We start from the raw sequence: 22,072 nt of genomic DNA, 5'->3' as shown, positions 1-22,072 counted from the left end.
TTTTTTTTTTTTTTTGCATTTCAGCCTCCCTGAGCGATTATGAACAGAATACTGTTAACATATTTATAGTTTAATCACGCACATAAACCCATACCCAGACTCTACTCACCCTCAGTTCTTAAGCAACCTTGAAATGTGAAGACTGGATTTAGATTTAAAGCTGGAAAAGTAGTTACACCTCATATTTATTGGGTAAAAATCAGACGGCATCTTGTTTACATCGATTAAAAAAAGGAAAATCCAACATTTGTTATAAAACGACAAAAAGAAAAATCATTTGCAACTGAAACTCAGTCTATTGCACAACGTTTGCATAATCCTACCATTCAAGGGTTAAAATAATTCTACATGATTTGTTTGTAATTGTATAGAATCACATAAACAAAAAAGATAAAATAACGTACAATACAGTAAATCTTGGTAGTCCAAAGAGAATGTTCCTTTAAATCCAAATTCTGAATTTAACTTAAAATGTAATTTTTTGCTTTTACTTGCAACGTTGAATTGGCATCATGAATTATTCAGTACATCAGAGATCACCTCTCATTTTAATAAAGAGAAGAACGTGGATGAAAGAGTTGAAACATTTTAAAAAGCTAAAACCTGGAAAGCTAGAAGTTACTGATCATTCTCAGGACAGACAGAAAAGAGGCATAACAATTTATCTAACATGTATCAGATCATTCATTGTACTTGGTTCAGTTCAAGCCCTTGGTCTTTAGTCACTTTCAGTTGCTTCCTGTTATTTTTTACATAAAACATGCTCTCTATAAACATGCTGTTTGGAAATGTCCATACATTCACACAAAAGTTGTACTTTTTTTGCCTGTCATACAACTTACAATGTAATAAATAGATACAAAAACATGTAAACTATGCATAGATTTGTGCAGAGAACGTCCACATGAACAGCCGTCCTCACTAGAACATTTGAATCTGGTTCTGTTTCTGTAGGCAGCAGAAGCTAAAGCAATCACATGAAAACTCTTTTTGGTCCCAAGAAAACTCTATAGAGCTGCAGCTCGCAGTATTTGAACTGAAAGCTTGAGGAGGACTACGTTTCTGGAAAATTGTTGTTTAATAATTTACACGTTTTCACAGTTGCTGCAAAAATATAATCCAATTTAAACTAGCCTATTCAATCAAATACTTGGGCATTGTAACAATGTGACATTGCTTGTTTTTTTTTTTTTTTTTGCTCGAGTGCGTTAGTACTAGTATCAAATACTTCTGTTTCACAAAACCAACACTGCATGTAGACTGCTTTACAATCTGAAAAACAACAAATATTTTATGCATTTCCCATAAGTTATCCATCATGAGGTTGTGAACCTACAACATGAAAAGTATTAATATGCCACAACAAATAATTAAGATTCAGAAACTTGTGTCACCATTTACATTTATAGTTGCTCTGCATATTGGGATTTAAAACCCTTTGGCTAGTACTGGTCTTTTGAACAAGACCTTCATTTTATATTAAGAACAATTTGTCTCAATATTTCCGCTGCTTGTTTTGCACATTTTGGGTTTCTAAATATAAACTTTTTGATCCAGATCCTTGCTTGTTGAAAGAGCTTAAAAACACTGAAACGTCTCAAACTACCATAACACACATCGATGTGTAAATACCATTCATTTAATGCAGTTTTCTTTTAGCAGTGTACACTGCTCCATATATTGGACAGGCTCTGTCCTTCCTTCAAAATCTGATCAAGTTTTTACACCACCTCATCAGACTCCAGGTTGTATTCTTCATACAGCTCATCTATGATAGTTAGCTGCCTTTCCATGGCGGGCAGGTACAATCCCAGGTCTCTGTGCATGCTGCTGGTGAAGTCACGCCTCAGCTCATCACCCTCGCTCGACACCAAGGCAGACGTGAAACTTTGATAAGATGGAGCAGCTCGCAGCGCCAGCTGAAAACAGGAGGGAAGGAACGGTCACACTTCAGCACTACAGAAACCCACCAGTGATGCACGTAAGAAACACTTACAGCAAATACACCTCGTACAACCCATCCATGGTACTGCCTAAGAGTCTTTCCATAAGCATTATCTAGGCGAGACAATATAAGAAACCGATATTTATACACTGACAAAAAACATTAAGTTTGTAAATGTCCAGTTCTGCGCCACAGACACTTACATAACGCTGCCTGAATGTCTTGCTCCCCTGCGTTGACCTCTGACAGGAACTCCTTGAGGAACTTCAGGCCTCGTTTGAGCCACAGCAGAGCTTCAGTTGCTGAGTTTCGGACCTGGGCAACATTGTTCTCCACTTCATGCAGTACAATGGACTGTAGCGTGGGGAAGCTGTCAGGGTTTGACATCAGCTTCTGCTGGATTTTCTGCAACAAAATAAAAAACAGGTCTGGAAACTGATATAAATGCCTATACTACTTTGACATTATTCTTATTTCATTAAATGACAAAATTACACATTTAATAATTCCTAGAATATACAGTTATAGTTGTCTTTTTAAGCCTATAACTTTTAACACACATTTGAACAGTAAACTTTACTCATTAACTGAATGTGTTTGACCTAGTATTTCCATCCATTCATCCATTATCTTTGCCTACTTCTTCCTTTTCAGGTCACAGGGGTCACTGGTGCCCATATATCCAGCAGTCACTGTGCGAGAGGCGGGGGACACCCTAGACAGGTCTCCAGTCCATCACAGGGACACAGAGACAAACTAGACAACAATTCACTCTCTCACTCACACCTAGGGACAATTTAGAGTTACCAATCAGCCTAACATGCATGTTTTTGGTCTGTGGGAGGAAACCGGAGTACCCGGAGAAAATCCATGCAGCATGGAGAGAACATGCAAACTCCACCCAAAAAGACCCCCAGCTGGGATTTGATCTGGTGACCTTCTCGCTGTGAGGCAACAGCTCTACCAACTGTGCCACCACATTTACATCACTTTTTATATAGCAAATCTATCAATATTTTAATTTGTTCATTATTTCTTTGAAACATGCACTTACCTTAATATTTCCAACAAAATCCATTTTAACTGGTGAAAAAACTGTGGACCCCAGTTTGTCTGAGGAAGAGAAAATCTATCATCATTTCTTTGCTGCTTCTGGAGTTTGTTTAATTTACACTTAAGTGCTACGTGATGAAGTATTGATGACAATTTAAAGGATCATATTAATATTTATTTCTACAAAATCAACAACTTTACAAATTTGTGTGCCTTTTAGCATGCAATAAAGCCTTTGTTTGCATTAAATTAAGTTTTTATTGTATAAATATAAAAAAAATGTCATTCATGTGAGCTGTAAATTTTTTACTTTGTGACTTTTTCCTGACAAAACCCTTTTTGTCTTTCTACAAAATGTTCATAAGAAAACACCCAGTGCTGGCTTGCTGCTTGTTTGCAGCCACATCAGTCCGTAGTGTTTTTCCACCTGGATGAGTCAGACGGCTAAATTAAGGTGGATTATTCTGAACGCAATCTCACCAGCTGATCAGAGGTGGAAATGCGAGATTGCAAGTTATAAGACGCAGCTCATGAATGCTCAAGATGCACAAAACATAAAAGAAAAATGATAAACTGACTATTTATGAAATGTGTTTTTTATTCTTGTTGATCACTCAACTTGTAGTCTACTAAAAACAATGTCTGAGAGCTGGTTGTAGGCCTGTCACGATAACAAATTTTGCTGGGCGATTAATTGTCTCAGAAATTATTGCAATAAATGATAATAGTTTGAAACTAACTAACTCCCTCTCGGTTTTTAAATCCTGTTTAAAAACTCACTACTATTCAGTAGCTTTCAACACCAGAGGATCTGTGTTTTGAACCTGTATGCTCCACACTGGTTTGTCGTTATATTTACTATCTGCATCGATTTTATGTCTTTATTATTATTATTTTTTTCTATAGTTTTGATTTACTTCATTGTGTATATTGCTTCGTGTGCTGTCTGTTGTTCTGTCTGTACAGCACTTTGGTTGGCCTTGTAGCTGTTTTAAGAGACAAAGAAACAATAAAGCCGATAAATGAAAATGAGGTCATTTATCATGCGATTAATTGACTTATTGTTTATCGCGACAGGCCGATCTGGTTGTTTTCCACTCAGTTTTTAGAAAGTGGTTCAGAATGAAAACAAAGTTTAATAGTTTAATTTTGTTTCTTTAATCTGAGCTGGAGTCGACTTTGCGCTCTGCTCTGCCAAAACCACATCAGTGTTATTTCTTTCATGTTGCATCTTCTACAAAACTGAGCTCATTAAAATGTTTCAAAAACATTCTCCAAATAATGTAACTCCAGTAAAATGGAAACAGCTTAATGTCTAAGTAATGGTTCAAGCATGAACTGAATGTATTCATATTTTACACAAGTACCATAAGACCTGGTGATGTCCTGTGCGTGGATCAACGAACTGTTGTAGGTTGTGTTTTTATGTATAAAGAGATCTGATTAGAAATGATCACTTAATGCACAAGCCGATCCGTACGACAAACATATGCAGCAAACCCAAATAAAAGCCACCGTTTTACATACAACTGCGGCAAACAGAAGTCAAAGCTTAAAACTGAATACTGAAAGCTGCCACGTCATTAAAGACAAGTTTCAATGCCATGCCAAGCACAAACAAGTAAAGAGGAAATATTTGTTATCAAAGTAATAAAAGCTGAAATGACCAAAGATGCAAATGAGTGTAATGGTAAACAGGAAAGCAGAAAAAGATGAGAGGAGACTGAATTGTAACGAGCCTACCTAATACAGGCACTATTGCATAGCATGAGTCCAAAAACTCTTGTGAAGGAATACCATTGTCGTCATCCAGTCTTATATCACTAAATCTAAAAAATAAAAATAAAAAAGTTAAAACAGATTCAAACAGGAGAATACATAAGATGCAAAACATGTTTTTTTATTCGACTACATCCACACGGAAAAAAGGGGTACAAATGTCAAAACCAAAAAAGGTTTCACACAAAGTGTCATGCAGTTCTATGACTGACAAAACCTGAGACTGTTCTGCCCATTTGTCTATAATTTAACAGGTTTTTTTTTTCAACAACAATCTAAAGTGCACACTTTTATATTTACCACAAAAGTGAGAAAGACAGAAGAGATAATTCACACTTTTCTAGCACTCTTCAGTGTCCTAAAAAGAGCAAAATATGTTGGAAATACAAAGAGAACAAAAACTTTACAAACCCAAATATGAGATGAGCGCCTCTCTGTGGTTGTGATCAAAAGAAAATACACTAATAAAACACTTTATTGTGACATTTAGAAACTTAGTTCAGACCTATTTGTAACACTGAATAGCTTTTAAAAGGTTCAGACAAACTAAGTTGCTGTGCAGTCAAAAGATGCAGCACTGGTGCTTTGGCTCAACGACAATAAACACGTAGCTTAAACTGGTTTATTTTAATACAGCTAAATGGAAATATCGCTGGCGATCCCACAGAAAGCTTGTGGTACTTTAAGTCTCCTAAGAGGTGTGACTTTCCTGAGTGCCATTTTCATACCTGTGGCTCATTGTGCTGAAGAAAGTTTCCACCTGCTCTGTGTCTGAATCTGACTCGGCTGAATCCATGGGAGTCTTTTCTCCCTCGTCGCTCTCTTCTTGGTCTAAAATTTCTTTCTCTTGGAGCTCGAGCTGAACAGCAACCCCTTCTCTGCTTCTGCTGTCAGCGTCTTTACTTTGGTCCAGGTAGTGCAGCTGTGGTTTCTTCTTCATTTGATCAGCAGCTTCAACCTCCTCATCTCCCTCTGCTGGTTGGTCAAAGTGTTCAATCTCTGAGGCATTATGGGTAGTGTGAGTATCAGGGCTAACTTGCTCCTTGTGATTTGATCTTTTAAAAGATTCAAAATCTGCAAGAAACAAAAAGAAAAATATATGTCAATATAAATAAATAAATATGTGAGCTAAAAGTTACTGCTTATACAAGTATAACAAATAAATAATTGTAATTTTTTTAACCAGTCAGTTGCATTTGTAAATAAATAGCATTTTCCTAACAAACATTGTTTTATTTATCACCTAGAACAGGGGTCTACAACCTGTGGCTCTTTGGTCCCTCTGCAGCAGCTCTTTCAGGCTTTGACCAAAACTAAAATAAAACTGAATTTTATTTAAATTATTGGCAACAATGAAAATAGATATGGTAGTTTCAGCAGATTTCCTGTCATTTTCAAATATGTGACGGATGGTACAAATACAAGGTGTAAAACGTGGACTACATCAAGCTAGTAGTTAGTTTGCCACTTTAAGTCGACTTCCAGTCACACCGCGTGATAGTTCTCTCAAAACCAGCAGAATGGTTAGGAATATCTTTAAGACAAGCTGCTGAGAAGGAATATTTAATGACACTAAGAATAAAATACAAAAAGCAAAGTCAAAGTAAACAAAAGTATTTATTTTTCTTTAAAAATTACCTGGATATCAAACAAACTGGCCTAATTTTATACTGTCTTTACATAGGATACTTAATTCTTCAACAATTAAAAGAGAATTCACATCGGCCTACAGAGTTCAGCGGTTTATTTTTTTTATAAAATTGTTAAAAACTATATATTTTTTCTTTCTTTACATGAATCTAGTCTTTTCTTTTGTATTAAAATGTAAAAATGTCAATAAATGTTAATAATAGTTAGACATTTTTCACTTTATAATATATATCACCCCTACTGGCTGGAAAAGCCATCTCCAACAAACTGGTAATGGTCCACGGGCCACCCGTTGACAGTGCACACTTGTAGCAGGTTTTGTGGCTCCAGACATCATAATTAGTAAACAAAGTGACAAAAATGGCTCTTTTTATCGCAGAGGTTGCAGACCCCTGACCTAGCCTTAGGTTTTGGTGTTCATTATCTCTTACATACAGGTAAGGCTAAACATGTTTACATGTGTCAACCATTTCAGTAAATTAGATTTTCTGTAGATCTTCTCAGAACTCCTCAATTGTTTTGTGACCATAAGAGGACAAAGCAGGTTATTAGTTAGCGAAGGACTAACATTTGATAGAAAATTTGCTAATATGGTTTTAATCTTAGCTCGAGCCGTTTGAAATCTTTACTTATTTGCTCACTCACTACTACATTATGATCAGTACACAGAAGACTAAATAATGATTATGGATGTTTTTACATTCCAAACACTACTTTAGCACAGCAATGCGTTATAATTATGCCCCATGGATTCACAGCCGGGTGTCACATAAATTAACCCTGGCAGGAGGTTACACCAGAATACATAAATTAATCTGAGATGGTGGGCAGCATTATCTGCTGTTTTTTTCTAAGAAAATGTAATTACATTATCCGTTTCATTACCGCTGACATGAAAGAAAAAAGAAACGGACAACACACTTTTTATGCAGTGCTTTCCAAAATATTGAAGTTTTGTTTGAACATAAATATTCCAAATATGGTTCAATTTTTTCAATAATTTCTCAAGCCAAGACAAGACCTTACATTTCAGACATCTAAATATTGTGTTTAAACATTTTCATTGAGTCTTAGAATCCCAATAATGAGCTGCAGACTTTAAAATATTGTTCTGCTGGTTCAGGATGCAGTGCATTATGGGAAATTTCAGCAGCTCCAACTCTCCTATACTATTTTTATTGTACCACATGACGTTTAGGGCACAATAAAGCAGATTTTTAAAAAGTATACTTAAAATTTAAACACTGCTGAAAAATGCTGACTCAAATGATATTTCACTATTTAAAGAACAAACGGACAATTTGAACCACACTTTGGTAAACAAATGTTTCATATACTTTAAACATGCACTCAAAGCAACCATATTATATCTGTGCTTTTGATGTTAGGAGCAATTTAGAGCTGATTTGATTTATTTACTTTTGGTTTAAAGACATCAACATTTGAACAAGTTTTGGACTAAAACTTTAAATCTTGTAATTAGTTATTTTATTCTTTTATCGGAGGTGAGAAAAATAAAAAAAGATAAGATAGATAAAAGCTTAATCTGTATTTTGCCCCACACTGATGAACATTTGTCATTCATGAAGTAAGACCAAGACTACACAAGAATCTTGAGTAAATGACATTTTGAACTGTTTGGGGAAATGAATGAACATTATTTATATACCGGTACATATATTTTCGTGTCAAAACGGTGTGGGGTGTACATTTGTTGACAAACCTGATTGACCTGATGGGGAAGGATGGTGTTCTGATCCGTCTGGCTCATCTGGTCCCACTACTCCAGAGTCGAGGCTCTGGTTGTCGTGTACAAGTGCATTTCCTGAGGTTTCAGTCAAATCTTTCCATCTAGGGAAGAAAGAAAGAAAGAAAAATAAATTCAGATTAAAATGGGAAAAGAAATGTGTCTGACCACTTTCAAGTAGTTCCAAAGAAAGGCGGCATAGAGAAATGTTTTAAAGTGTTTATGTAAATTTGATTATCATCCAGTTAGCAAACATGGCATTTAACAAAACTCATGACCTGCTCAAACCAGGCTATGTCTGTAGCATGATACTGATGTTTAACCTGTTCTTTTTACCCTGGCAGTAACACCTGATGTACTTCTATATGTTGTGCATATTTTGGAAACAATGTCTTTAGAGAAAAAAAACCCACTTGTAAATTAAAGGCAACTTAACTCAAAAATGATTGGTACAATCAAGAACGTTCTATATTTAACTCTACCAAGAGGCCACACTAATTGCAGCATGCTGCATTGATCTCCATTCTGATTTATTTATTTATTTAGATTTTTTTAAAGATTTATTTACAGCCCTTTTTAAATTGAAATAATCTTTTTCTTTTTTTGTTTAGTTTGTTTGATTTCAAACATGTTAACTATATACAGACAAAGATTTTAAGCAAACAAAGACAAAAAGAAAGAAAAAAAAACTAAATAAAATTTGTAAAAAGCATAAGTATTGCTCCACTTTTTGTTTAGCTCTCAGGATGAAAAGGAGTGGGAAGCAGTACATACTAATTTAACCCCACCCCTTCACAGTTAGTTATCCATTATTAATGATCTAATTCCTTATTAGATAAGTAATAACTGAAATTGCTCCAAAGTTTCACTTCACACACAGAAACACAAACATTCTTCCTCACAGTGAGCGCAATAAAAATAAAAAATTGACAAAAAAAAAAAATTCAACTTAAATTGTAACTTCCTTCTCAAGAAGAAACATACTTAATATTACATACTTGAATATTTCCAAATAAAGTATCACGTTTGGCTTTAAACAAAATGTGTAGTGTTTGAAACTACTAGATCTGGAACAGTGAAACTAGTGAACATTAGAGGATATGGAGTGATGTCCGATCCAATACCTGCTTGGCCTTATTCAGTACTGCAAAGCTTCTTCATCCACTATTACCCCACAAAATCTGATTTCACCAACTTGTTCTACATCAACCCCATTTATTTGAATAATTACTTGTGTATTTGATGTGCTACTTCCAAATAACAGTATTTTAGTTTTATTCAAATTTAGTGATAATTTATTTTCTATCAAACCAAATCTTTAATTTAATGATTTCAGTTATTTCAAGTAAATTCTGCCAACTATCTCCAAAACAAAAAACACTTATTTCATCAGCAAATATTGCCATTTTTAACACTTTGGAAACGTTATAAATGTCATTAATGTATAAAATAAACAGTTTAGGGCCAAATACTGACCCCTGAGGTACACCACAAGCGATTGGTTTGGATGTTGTGCTGTATGAGAAATTTCTGCTTGTACTTTTTCTACTTTATAACATTTGATAAACTGAATAACCAGAACAGAAGGAGAGATGCATTATGAGGGAGATTTTAAAGAAAAGCTGTGATTATAACTCCCAAATTCCCGACAAGCCGAAGATGAACATGTAATAATATAAAAATTTGAAAAGGACAAAGCAAGAATGGGAATAGTATGCAAGTATGTATGTAAGCTACTACAACAGTGACAATCAGAACAGATGATGTTCTGGATAAACAGTGTATATCACTGTTAAGCATGCATTAAGGCATTCCAGACACTTAGCTGCCAGATTTTTGTCTGTATTTTCTATCAATAATGTGCACGTGTTGCTTTAGCAGACAGTTCATTTCACAAAGTTGTTGCCAGCCAACAAGCGTAATACTTCAATGCATTTATCGTTTCTGAAGACCCATCCCTTAATCTCTCTGCTACACTTCCAATGTTTCAACAATTTATCAACTGATTTTAACATCCATTTGTTCATTTTTATGTAATTTCTTCGTGGGACTTAATATAGGAATATTCAGTTCAATAACTACTCTTATGTGGGTGTACTAAATTGAATATTGTAATAGGGTATGATGATCCAGTTACAAACATTATAGTCATGATCAAGATTTTTCATATGTTTTGATCAGTGTTTACTAGGGTCGCCAAACACAAATTCATATATGTTACTACAAAGGGAACATGCCAATTAGCCATTTTGTAACACTGTTGCCCTAATCCCACATAGGGATTAGGGCAGCTGTGGATGAGTGAGCAGTCGTTCTCCAATAGGAGAGTGAGGGATTTGATTCCACCACTTTCTAGTAACATACTGAAGTGTCCCTGGGCAAGACACTGAACCCCTCATTGCCTCTGATGTGTCCCATCGGTGTATGAATGTGATCTAAAGGACATATTAGTCTCTATAGAATGATTTGATTAGCTTTGTAGTGATGTAGTAGAGTGATGTATGAATGCATGTGTGGATTGGTAAATGAGGGCACAGATTGTGTTTTAAAACACTTTGAGTATCTTTCTATCTATTAGATAGAAAGGTGCTATGTACAGTCCATTCCAATTTACATAACAGAATCCAAATCTATGGATAAATATAAGGACTGTACAACAGCTACTTGTAATGAAGTTAATGAATGTTTCTAGGGAGCAATAAAGGTTAAATTAAAGGTGGCAGTGAAAGAACTTAACATTACCAAATTTAGACACCAAACATTTAAACACCTAGCTAAATTAAACTAGTTTATTCAGCATACTCAAGTGAGGGTTAGAAGTAATGGGAAAAAGGATCATTTTTGTTTTTTTGTTTTTTGGGGGGTCCGTTTTTTTTTCCTTTAATGTGACAAGTGTTTAACTTGTACATTTGTGATGCAAGAACATTTAAATATGTCCAGAACTGGTATCACCAGATACTCGACCTCAAAGGATGAAGGTCAGAAGCAAGTACTAAGAGCCGTTTGACAGTTCATAATACGCATTACTGCATAGACAATAGAAAAATCCACATACTTCTCTTCAAGAATCTGCTTTGAATGAATGGCAGTTTTAATCTGTTGGGGAAAACAAACATTTGGAGGTTAAAAAACTTTAATCACCAGCGTCATGTTGAACAGACAAGACAGAAGGTGGGAGAGAGAAATGTACCTTCTGGGGTTTAATGGCTGCCACTGGTGGAGTTCCTGGTGGACTGTGAGTTATGTCTGTATTAAAAGTATGGTTTGCTATCTGCATGCATTCCTCTAGAGTCTTAAGGAAAGTAGTGCATGTTGACCTCACCAGGTTCCCAGTGTCTGTTCCAGTCTGAAAAGATAAGAGGCAGATTTGAGTTAAAACCACTTTAACACAACACTACTGAAAACACTATCAAATCAAACCAAGTTCTCAAATATACTTGTGGCATGTGCTGCTTGTTCTCCTTATAAAATATGTTAAGTTTAGCCAATTGCATTTATGCTACTTTTTACTGCCGTTTCACACAATCAGAAGCGTCTTCAATTTCACCAGCTCAACCAAACCTTACCTCTACGGTTTCTCCTAGTTCATCACTCTCCTTGATCTTGTTTACTTGCTGGAGGAGAAGGTCACAGTACAATCGGAGCTCTGACATCTTAGTTTTTAGTGCCTCTGTGTTCTCCTGAAGCTCTATTATAAAACACAGTAAATTTTAAACAGTCAGGGTTTTTCTGATGTTGCCACAACATTTAGGCACGTCATGTGGAGGTAGCTATTTCAGCATTTTTGTAATGTTTATGTTTGAGACACCATTATCTGTTGGTACAATGAAACCAAAATAAGAACCTTCACAATCTCAAATCTCAATGTGATAAAAGTAGCTGATGCCTTTACATATGCTTACCTACAATATCTGATCATGTACTTTTCTTGCATTTAAATATTTATAACTGTGAAAGAAACCCAAGGCACCCTTATTTTTTATGTTTTCTACTTCCAAGAAGCTAGACTTTTTAGGAATCTATGAAAGTGGAATACAATTGTTTTCTTGTGTTTTATTCATTCATCTCTTCATTTGTTTCTTCATAATCTTTAATTTCAATTATTAAACAAATGTTAAGATGTTGTAATGGTTTGACAGGCATTAAAAAGCATTTTACTTGAATAAAATGATTCCCAAGAAGCAACTAGAGGAACTGCATTTCCTGCAAAAATGTAGTGTGAATTCTTCATAAGCATTCACAGAATTATCAAAAATACTGTCTATTCAAACACGTGCACTGTGCCCCCAAAATTTCTGACTAAAAGTGGACAAATAAAGGATGGAAAGAGAAGTGGAAGACCTTGAAAACATAATTCCTGTAAATTAACAACATCCTCAAAAGGGGTTCCTTAAAAATGAACATTTTTATCTTTGTTCATGCTCAACAATCCAGGCAGAAAAATCCAACAAAGTTAAGTCAGGTCCTCTGGACAGTTTCATTTTTGTTTAAATGTTTCGTCTTTCATCCAAATAGCTTCTTTAGTCCGAGGAGCTGCAACAAACTCAGTCTTATAAATAGCACCTTCACATAGTGGATCAACCAGTTTGATGGTGCTCAGATGGTTTCTGGAGTCAGCCCTCTCCCCCACCGACTCGTTTGAGGCAGTCATGGCCAAAGTGGTTCAAAATATCCCGATTCATATTTATAAGACTGAGTTTGTTGCAAGTCCTCAGACTGATGAAGTCTTTTGGATGAAAGATGAAACGTTTCAACAACAAACAAAAAAAACAACCAGAGGACCTGACTTTACTTGCTTGGATTTTTATCTTGGCTTTATTTTTCAGCATGCTTCAAAATGATTTGGTTTTTACTTTCATGTACAAGTCATTAAGTTCCTAAAAATTCAGTTTTGAAATGAAATGTATCATCATTTGTGTGACCATACAGTGATGAAATTTGTTCTCTGCATTCAACCAATCACTCTTGACATAAACCCAAGTAGAGCAGCGGAAAGCTATTTAAGTTCCTGGGCAGCAGTTCGGGAATAGGTGTTTTGCTCAAGAACACTACAACATATGGGCATGGTGGGGACAAACCTGTGACTTTCTGATCCCAAGTCGGCTGTCCTACCACTGTGCCACAGCTGCCCCAAATGTATTCGATAAGGAAATTGTCTGGACAACCTCTTTACAGAATCTGGTTGGCCACCAACATTTTTCGTTTTCTGCAACTTCACAATAAAATGGCAAAAAATCTTAAGCTAAATCTACAGTAATTTAATATGATACTGAACAATATACAAAGTTTACTTTATTCAAATGTTTTCAGTCAGCCATCTTGTGGACTGCTTGAAATTCCCAAGCTACAGAGTGGAAGAGTTTCAGGAACTGCTCAAGTGGAATTTCCTTGTTCTCCTCATCCTCTTCCTTGTCAGAATGTGAAAGAAAGGCACTCGTAGTGTACTTAAGGCTAAGGGATTAAAGCAGAAAAAATATTTTGACTGAAATTGTTTCTATACCTAGAGGTTTACCCAAGCATCCCCTACCCAATACTACACATTTGAGTTTTTTCCTGTATAAAAGTCCCTTCCCAAAGGTTTTCATATAAAGGAGTATACTGTGTACATAGCCTTAGTAAAAGTGCACAGTATAGTGTTCTCTAATGAATTGTTGAAGTTGAAAGAAGACTTTAAGCTGCACCATTTATTCTCAAGACCAATGACATTCTGCAGGATGATGTGGGAGGAGGGAGTGGGGGTAGTGCTGTATCAGTTCTAGTATCTCCCCCAGCTGCAGTGAATTGGTCACATGCAAACACATTTAATAATTTATTTTTCATTAATTCAACTTTTATTTATATAGGTTAATCCCAATGAGCCCCGGGGACTCATTTACAAGAGAGCCCTGATTATTATTACATTACACCATCAGCGAATGAGAACTTTATTCTGTGTCTATTTCACTTGGTTGTCCACGGGACAACCTCGAGGCATGATCTGGTTGTCGGAGATGAAAATAGGTAGTCTTGGACAACAGGTTGTGTCCACCGCTGTCTATGCTATGTTTTTTGTTACATGTAGACACAAACTCTAGTTTATTTTGGGGAATTTAAGACATTTTTAATGCTTGGATTACTTTGGTTTACTGTCAATTTTATAACAAAGAACCAAATTAAAATTTAGTAAAAAAAAAATAAAACAAGAGAAAATAAAAATCACCTAAATTCAAAACTGAACCTTTAAAAATGTAAGCAATGCTCAAGACCACTTAAAAAAAAAAAAAGACTTATTCTAGGATAAGTATGACAAACAAAAGTGATTTGAAATTTTAGCGCAGCACTGTGCGCTGACCTCCACTTTTATCTCAAAATTATATCCTATCTTCAGAACAGTGGGAAACTGTCAACAAACAGTGAATGAAATCTTCTGGATTTACAGTCATAGGGAAAAAAAAAAACCTCAAAGCTGTACATGTACATGCAAACGTTGTACCACGACATTTGCATACCTTTTTCCCTCTTGGTCCTGTTGTCAGTAAGGCAGGCTTTAGCTGTCCCCAGTGCCACCAACCATTTCTGCCTCTCCGCTGCATTGATGGCTTTAAGGTAAAAGTACTGCTCTCCTGGTATAGTCAGGTCAACTCGTGTCCAGTCAGAGGAATGAACTAAAACACATCAGCAAGCAAAGTGTGATGCTTCTCAACTCAACACATCCAAAACAAAATCAAACATGGCATTTAAACAACGCACAGAGCAAAGGGTCTCCTCACCTTGGATTTCACAAACTGAAATTTTAATGCTGCCTTTACAACCTTTCCACGCGTCTTCTTGAGAGTCATAGTAAGACAAAGTACCTCCATCAAGCACAAACCAGCGAGGCTGCCAGCCTGAAAAAACAACAGAACACGGTTGCTAAAATGTTGTCGTTTAAAGCTCTTTTTAATTCTTGAATCACTCAGTAGAAGTGAACACAACTTAGTGTTATTTGGCCTTGAAAACTTACAGCTAGCTTAGTTACGCTTAGCCTCACTAATCAGTTGTTAAATCAGATTATGACCGATCGTGTAAAGTAGATAAAACGACAAGCACCACCGGTAAATATATATATACATATACAAAATGAACTTTTTAGTAAGCAACTCATATAGCAAGACGAAAACGAATTCCGTTAGTTTTAAAGTAGCGAATAAAGTCTGACAGACAAAAAGCTGACAGTTAGCTAACGTTAGCTAACGATGTCACAAACTCAGTTCAAGACAGCCGTCGCAAATAACACAACAGAAAAAAATAAACTTACCACTTATGTAATTTGTCCATTTATACAGCACGCCTTCCATTGTTTAAATAAGTGTTTTTTATATATTTCATTACTTGTTTATCATAACGAGATGTGTGGCACAAGCACAGCTGATTGCGGCGACTCTATCGGGCCAGAGTGATTTTGCGGAGCAACGTACTTGTTTGTATTTGGACTACGTGAAGAAAAGTACGTAGGGTTTTGTGAATAAAGCTCCAACCAATCGAAAGACGTCGTTCTTTCTGCTTACGTAAAAAGGATTTTGGTATTTTGGGTGTGGATTTGGATGATTGACACAAAAACCAGCCAATAAGAAATAGGTATACATAGATTACGTTTAATCTTTAAAGTATGTAACCAATTGTAGCGGGAGGTGGGCAGGCCGTAGAAAAGTGGAAAAAGTTCCGCTGCCACGTAAGAATGGTTTAGGCTTAGACATTTGTAGAATAATTGATATAGATTCCCCGTTTTCTCATTGAGAAAATCTATTAGCGTCAATGATGCTATTTTCTGTTTTATCGATATTACCTTCAGTATTTGTTTTTGTCACTGGGGGGAAACTTCCTGAACCCGACGTGAAAATCGAGGTGATGCACAAACCTTTCCTGTGTTCACGCAAAACAAAATATGGAGACATGCTTCTTGTTCATTACGAGGGATTTCTGGAGAGTAATGGCACAATGTTTCATTCCAGGTAATTACCAGTAATAATATATAAATTACTGTATTCAGAGTTAAACTGTGTTTAGAGAAAATGTCCATATTTGTAAACGGTATATTATAAAGTATTACAGCAGCAAATCAAATGGTAATTGTGTCACAAATAGCTCTGGAGCCAGTATTCAAATTTTTTACGTGGCAGACATTTATTTCACTATTTTATGGGGTTATGTTTCTGCTTTCTTGATTTCAAAACTGAGATTGATTTTTCGACCTTTGCAGCCGCAAACATGGAGATAAAAACCCTCTTTGGTTCACTCTTGGGATGAAAGAGGTGCTGAAAGGCTGGGACAAAGGTCTGCAGAACATGTGTGCAGGAGAGCGCAGGAAGCTGACCATCCCTCCATCACTTGCATATGGCAAGGAAGGACAAGGTAACTCTCATTATTATCCATGCTGCTGATTATCCATGCTGCTGATCTCATGCTGCTGATTTATTTCACGCTGCTGTGTTCATTCGTACTCATCTGCTCACACAGACTCATGTTCGTGCCGCTGTTGTTCGGCGTGTGAATGGCAATAAAGAACCTTGAATCATTATCTAAAAAAAAAAAAAAACATGTTTGTTCCATTTCATCATTATTTTAACGTCTTTCTTTGATTACAGGTAATATTCCTCCAAGCAGTACTTTGATTTTTGACATTGAGCTCATGGAGATCCGAAATGGTCCCAGGTCACATGAATCTTTCAGGGATATGGACCTCGATGACGACTGGAAACTCTCCAGACAAGAGGTGTGTTGTTGTTTTATTTTTCTATGTGTTTGTGTTCAACAGCATTTAAGTAATGTGATATTAATGAAGAGGATGTTGGTTTTTTTTTTGCTAAATTTTAGGTGAAAGAGTTCTTGAAGAAGGAGTTTGAAAAACACGGCTACTTCCCTAATGACACGGAACATGACGTGATGGTGGAGGACATCTTCAAAAATGAAGATGAAGATAAGGATGGTTTTATATCTGCCAGGGAGTTCACCTACCTGCATGATGAGTTCTGAAGGACTCATATTTATCTTTTTTTTTTTTTTTGAAAGATCACATGAAACTCCAAAAAAGTTCAATCTGGTCCTCTGGACATTCAAAAAAACAAAAGCAAAACAAAGCAAAAAAATGTAGAAACGTTTCGTCTCTCATCCAAGAGACTTCCTCAGTCTGAGGTGCTGTTTTCAGCTCAGTCTCTTAAATAGCACCTTCTCAGAGTGGATCAACCAGTTTGCTGCTGACAACCAAAACCAGCTGATCACATGCTCAAGAAGGACCATCAGCCTAACAATGGATCATTAGCACACTGATGGCTGTTTACTACTCACAGAGGGCTGAGTGATACTAGCAATCACAGCATTGTAAGAGGGGGACAGTTGAACCCGGAGGCCTCCACCCCTGTTTAATGATGGACGATTTATTTTCACAAAGATGGCCTCCTTTACTCCTCTCTCAAACCATCGTTCCTCTCTGTCCAGGATGTGAACATCTTCATCCCTGAAAGAGTGACCGCTGTCCTGGAGATGAGTGTAGACCGCAGAATCCTGGCCTGATGATGTTGATCTTCTGTGCTGGGCCATCCTTTTGGCCAGTGGCTGTTTAGTTTCCCCGATGTAAGACTGATCACAGCCCTCCTGACACTGAACAGCATACACAACATTACTCTGTTTGTGCCGGGGGACTGGATCTTTGGGATGAACCAGTCTTTGCCGTAATGTATTTTGGGGTTTAAAAGCCACTGGGACGTTATGTTTAGAAAATAAACGTCTCAGTTTCTCTGATACCCCCTCAACATATGGAATGACCACTGGTCTGGGTCTGGGTTCCTCCTTTTCACCTGATGGCTGACTGGAGTCCTGTTTGGGTTTCTTCTCTGCTTTCAGGAAGGCCCAGTTAGGATATCCACATTGCTCTAGAGCCTGTTTTGTGTAGGATTTCTCCTTCTGCCTGGCTCCCGAGCTAGTGGGGATGCTGTCTGCTCTGTGATACAGAGTCCTGATGACTCCTAACTTGTGCTCCAAAGGGTGATGGGAGTCAAACTGCAAATACTGGTCTGTGTGGGTGGGTTTGCGGTACACCTCGGTTTGCAAATGTCCTCTATCCGAGACTGAGACCTCACAGTCCAAGAAAGCCAACTTGCCATTTTTTACATCTTGTCGTGTGAACTTGATGTATTTATCCACAGAGTTGATGTGGTCAGTAAAATGTTGGACTTCCTGAGATTTAATTTTAACCCAGGTGTCGTCAACATACCTGAACCAATGACTTGGTGGTGTCCCTGAAAAGGACGTCAAGGCTCTCTTTTCTACCTCCTCCATGTACAGGTTGGCAACAATAGGAGAAACTGGAGACCCCATAGCACACCCATGTTTCTGCCTATAATATTGCTCCCCATATGTGAAGTAGGTTGACTGCAGGCACAGTTTCAAGAGTTGACACAGTTGTTCTGTGGAAAGCGTGGTCCTGCTGCTCAGAGTGGTGTCTGATTTTAATCTTAAACTGACCACCTCTACTGCATCATCAACAGGAATGCACGTAAAGAGTGATGTGACATCAAAAGAGACCATTGTTTCATCAGTCTCCATGATGACATCCCTCACCTTATCCACAAAGTCCATGGTGTTATGTATGTGGTGTTCTGAGCTGCCAACTAAAGGGATGAGTACAGAGTCCAGAGGACCAGATTGAACTTTTTTGGATTTTTCTACCTGGATTATTGAGCATGCATCAGGATATCACATGAAACTGTTGCACAAAACAAAAGAACTGCAGTATTGAAATTTCATGTCTTTTTTAAACTCTATACATGAACAGTGTTGTCTTTTTTTTTTACCTTTTGTAAACTTTGAAAACTGTTTTTTTCTGTTTCATAGTTATTTATATAATATATTGGTATTTCCATTTCATACAGCCAGATGAATATCAAAGAAATTGTTTTTAAGTTGAACAATATTTGGAATATATACTGTATATATATACTTTTTTTTTAATCTGATGAAATATTTTGGAGATAACTGCGTGTTAATGTTTCCTAGTGCATTTAACAGTTAACTTGTGTGTATGTGTGTGTACAGACCTACAAGTTGTTTGTGTGCCTGCATTCATCAGCCACTAGAGGGCGCTCAGGTCTTTTATATTTCAGCCAAGCTTTCATCTTATAAATCCTACCAAACAGCAAAAATGCATTACTGATGGTCCTTCTCAGAATACGACTGACCTATTTTATACAAATTGAGAGTATAGTCACGTATTGCATTACTTGTCATCAACACTATATTATAAGGACATTGCTGTACTGGGTGCTGTGGTCAGCTAAAATTCTGGTTGTTCACATTTTGCAGGTTTCCCCTCAGTTATATTTATATTCAATATTACTGTCATAATACATTTATCAGCTATAGGTTCTGTTCACCAAATTGATTTATAACAATGAAAACATTAAAAAGTGTTTTTTGAGGTAAAGTTTTAAAAATAAACCATTCAATTAAATCCATTTTAACCACACTTTATTGCTACTATCAACATCATCCCTTTCGTAAAGTTTACTTATTGCAAACATGATGGGCGCTCATAGCTGTCCCATATACCAGAATCAGAACACTAATAAAATAACAGCAAATCATGAGTAATGTGACCAATTATATAGCTACGTAACATTCTTCAAAGATTCTTCTTATGGCCCCGGGCTCAATGGGTGGACTAGTAATGTTAGGATGAAATCTGTAACAAGAAGCCGGCTCTCCTAAAGATCAAAGAAGTCACTGAAACATTGTCAGCCTTCCAGTCTTCATTTTTATCTTTAACCACATAATTCCAAGTAATGCAAGATTTCGCTGACCATTAGTCAAGCACAATGTCATGAAAATCCAAGTTTTTGAAGCTAAATAAACTCCAGGAGTGGTCTGATGATGCAACGGAGTAGACTGGGGTGCAATCAAAGCATTATAACGCCAATATCGCAGGTGTTCTACTATATGGAGGCAGGTTTTGTAACCCTTTGTTTCTCAAGAAAACAGTCTCGTGGTAACTGGCATGTAAGAGCAACACTCTCAGGAATGACAAACATATTTTAAACAAAGCAGAGCTTTAAAGTTGAAGGACAGGATATTACTGTGCTTATGGCACCACTGTTGTTTCTTCTCTAAATTCTGGAGTTTACCCTGCTGCACCCAGAACTGGACCAGCAGGTGAATAAGATAAGGATATATCAAATACTATTTCTCTGTCATTTATTACTTACAAAAATAAAAACCCAGCTATTTGATGTAATCTACTGCTGGATATCAGCAATGAGGCTTTATATAAAAAAATTAAAAAAAAACCCCACTCAGTATTAAACTCAAGTTATCTTTTAATAAAACATTATTTCATAAATTACATTTCAGTTGCAGCTTTTGCAAAAATACATTTGGATCAAACAGATCTGTAGAAAGTATTCAAGAATCACAATAAATCAAGTTGGAAAAGAGCATGCTCAGCACAGGCAGCTCATGTTTTGTCAACTAACTGGTGACGTTGGCAGAGGTACTGGACTGAATGGCTGAAAATGTCTTCGAATTTGACGCTTGTCCTTCTCACATAAATGTATCCCAGATTGCAGCATGTGCATGGAAATATTGCAGCACTGCCAAACAAACTTGTGCAGAAAAGTTTGTACCTTGTGTTGCAGTTTAAGTTAGACATAATCAATGATTTGAGTGTGTTATTTGCAGAAAATGATAGATCCAGCAAACTCTTGCTCACTGAACATTTTTAAGGACATATATTAATGTGACATAGGGAAAAATACTAAACAAAAAACAACAAAAAGAAACATTTAAAAGTCTTTACACTTAATGCAAAAAAAGTGCTTAATTTGACTTATTTCTCTTTATTTAAATACACACAGTAAGAATTGTTCATTATACAGTCATGTTTTATCTACAGTAAAAGGATGCAGATTGTATCGTTCAACTTTTAATCCCACAAAAATGTGGAGTTTTTATTTCACACAGCACCAGGCCTTCGCTGACTGCCATCCTGACTGCATCTACACCAGGTAGTTACAGTTCTCCAACTACTGAGAGCTAAAATCACACCAGTCTTTCCTATAAAAACGATGATGATGGCTGAGATTGCAACGACGTACAGTAACAAGACAAAATCAAACCAACTTCAACGAAAACGGTCATGCTAAAACGTAATGTAGTTCAGCTTCATCACAAACTTTTTGGAGTCTTCACTTCAAAAGACGTGGCTTCAATGTCCTCTTCCACAGAATAAATAATTGTCTGTCACTTCTCTCACGACACTTGTCCTCAGAATAAGACATCCTCATGCTCGATCATGAGCTGGACCACCAGTTTCTGTTGCCTCATGTCGTTGAGGGTGATCAAGGCGTTCTGCTCCGGGGGCTGCATAAGAGTCGGGCCAAACACAATCCCCAAGTTTTCTGCATTCATTAAATTGTCCTTTTCACACATTGTTACCCTGCAAGACATTTAATAATGAGTAAGTTGAGCACAGCCAGGAAAGAATCCATAAACGCTTAGTGATTCTGATGTTTTCATGGTTCTTCTAAAAACATATTCAATCTAAAAGATTGGAATTATTTTTGAAATCCAACTTGAATTTACCAAAATGCATGATGTGATAATTACAAATTTGTCACAGTCAGTTGCAATTGTTCAGATCTTTTGAAATTATAAAATATTAATATCATATTCATCCTGTTGCAGAAAGCTCTTTAAAAGTTTTCAGTTTACAAAAACAGTTTAATTCCGACCAGACTGATGAGCAAACTCAGCTCGATCAAGACCAAAGTGGGCTGACGCCATCTTTAAACAACTTCAGTCTTAAAAACGTTCTTAGGCAATTACAGTAGTAATTACAGTAGTCCCTGCTACTTCACGCTATTACAAGAATGTGGGCAGGGTTTATAAAG

At 36.5% G+C, this 22,072-nt stretch overlaps 3 protein-coding genes across 3 annotated transcripts in view; 1 reads left to right on the top strand and 2 right to left on the bottom strand.

Annotated features, from left to right (window-relative positions):
- Positions 1 to 628: 628 nt before the first annotated feature.
- plekha8 (pleckstrin homology domain containing, family A (phosphoinositide binding specific) member 8) lies at positions 629 to 15,597 on the bottom strand. The gene is made up of 13 exons (XM_037677021.1): positions 15,451 to 15,597; positions 14,924 to 15,040; positions 14,663 to 14,818; positions 11,741 to 11,862; positions 11,365 to 11,520; positions 11,230 to 11,270; positions 8,151 to 8,278; positions 5,506 to 5,851; positions 4,742 to 4,827; positions 3,000 to 3,058; positions 2,149 to 2,350; positions 1,997 to 2,058; positions 629 to 1,919 (listed from the first exon to the last, which is right to left on the bottom strand). Exons 1-13 carry the CDS (start codon positions 15,488 to 15,490, stop codon positions 1,722 to 1,724), a joined length of 1,713 nt encoding a protein of 570 aa, XP_037532949.1. The 5' UTR covers positions 15,491 to 15,597; the 3' UTR covers positions 629 to 1,721.
- Positions 15,598 to 15,947: 350 nt separating this feature from the next.
- On the top strand, positions 15,948 to 17,190 carry fkbp14 (FKBP prolyl isomerase 14). The gene is made up of 4 exons (XM_037677020.1): positions 15,948 to 16,144; positions 16,393 to 16,544; positions 16,778 to 16,905; positions 17,007 to 17,190. Exons 1-4 carry the CDS (start codon positions 15,948 to 15,950, stop codon positions 17,163 to 17,165), a joined length of 636 nt encoding a protein of 211 aa, XP_037532948.1. The 3' UTR covers positions 17,166 to 17,190.
- A 3,819-nt stretch (positions 17,191 to 21,009) lies between these two features.
- The window catches only part of chn2 (chimerin 2), a 25,250-nt gene continuing 24,187 nt past the window's right edge, over positions 21,010 to 22,072 (bottom strand). Inside the window, exon 12 of the mRNA XM_037677019.1 lies at positions 21,010 to 21,618. Within this exon, the coding sequence (XP_037532947.1) occupies positions 21,447 to 21,618 (172 nt within the window). The 3' untranslated portion in view covers positions 21,010 to 21,446. The remainder of the gene's footprint in view (positions 21,619 to 22,072) is intronic.

Source organism: Nematolebias whitei, chromosome 5, assembly GCF_014905685.2.
Source record: "Nematolebias whitei isolate Nwh7 chromosome 5, NemWhi1, whole genome shotgun sequence".
Lineage (NCBI taxonomy): Eukaryota > Metazoa > Chordata > Actinopteri > Cyprinodontiformes > Rivulidae > Nematolebias > Nematolebias whitei.
The sequence above is the reverse complement of the archived record's forward strand: the minus strand, read 5'-3'. Positions and strand labels throughout refer to the sequence as shown.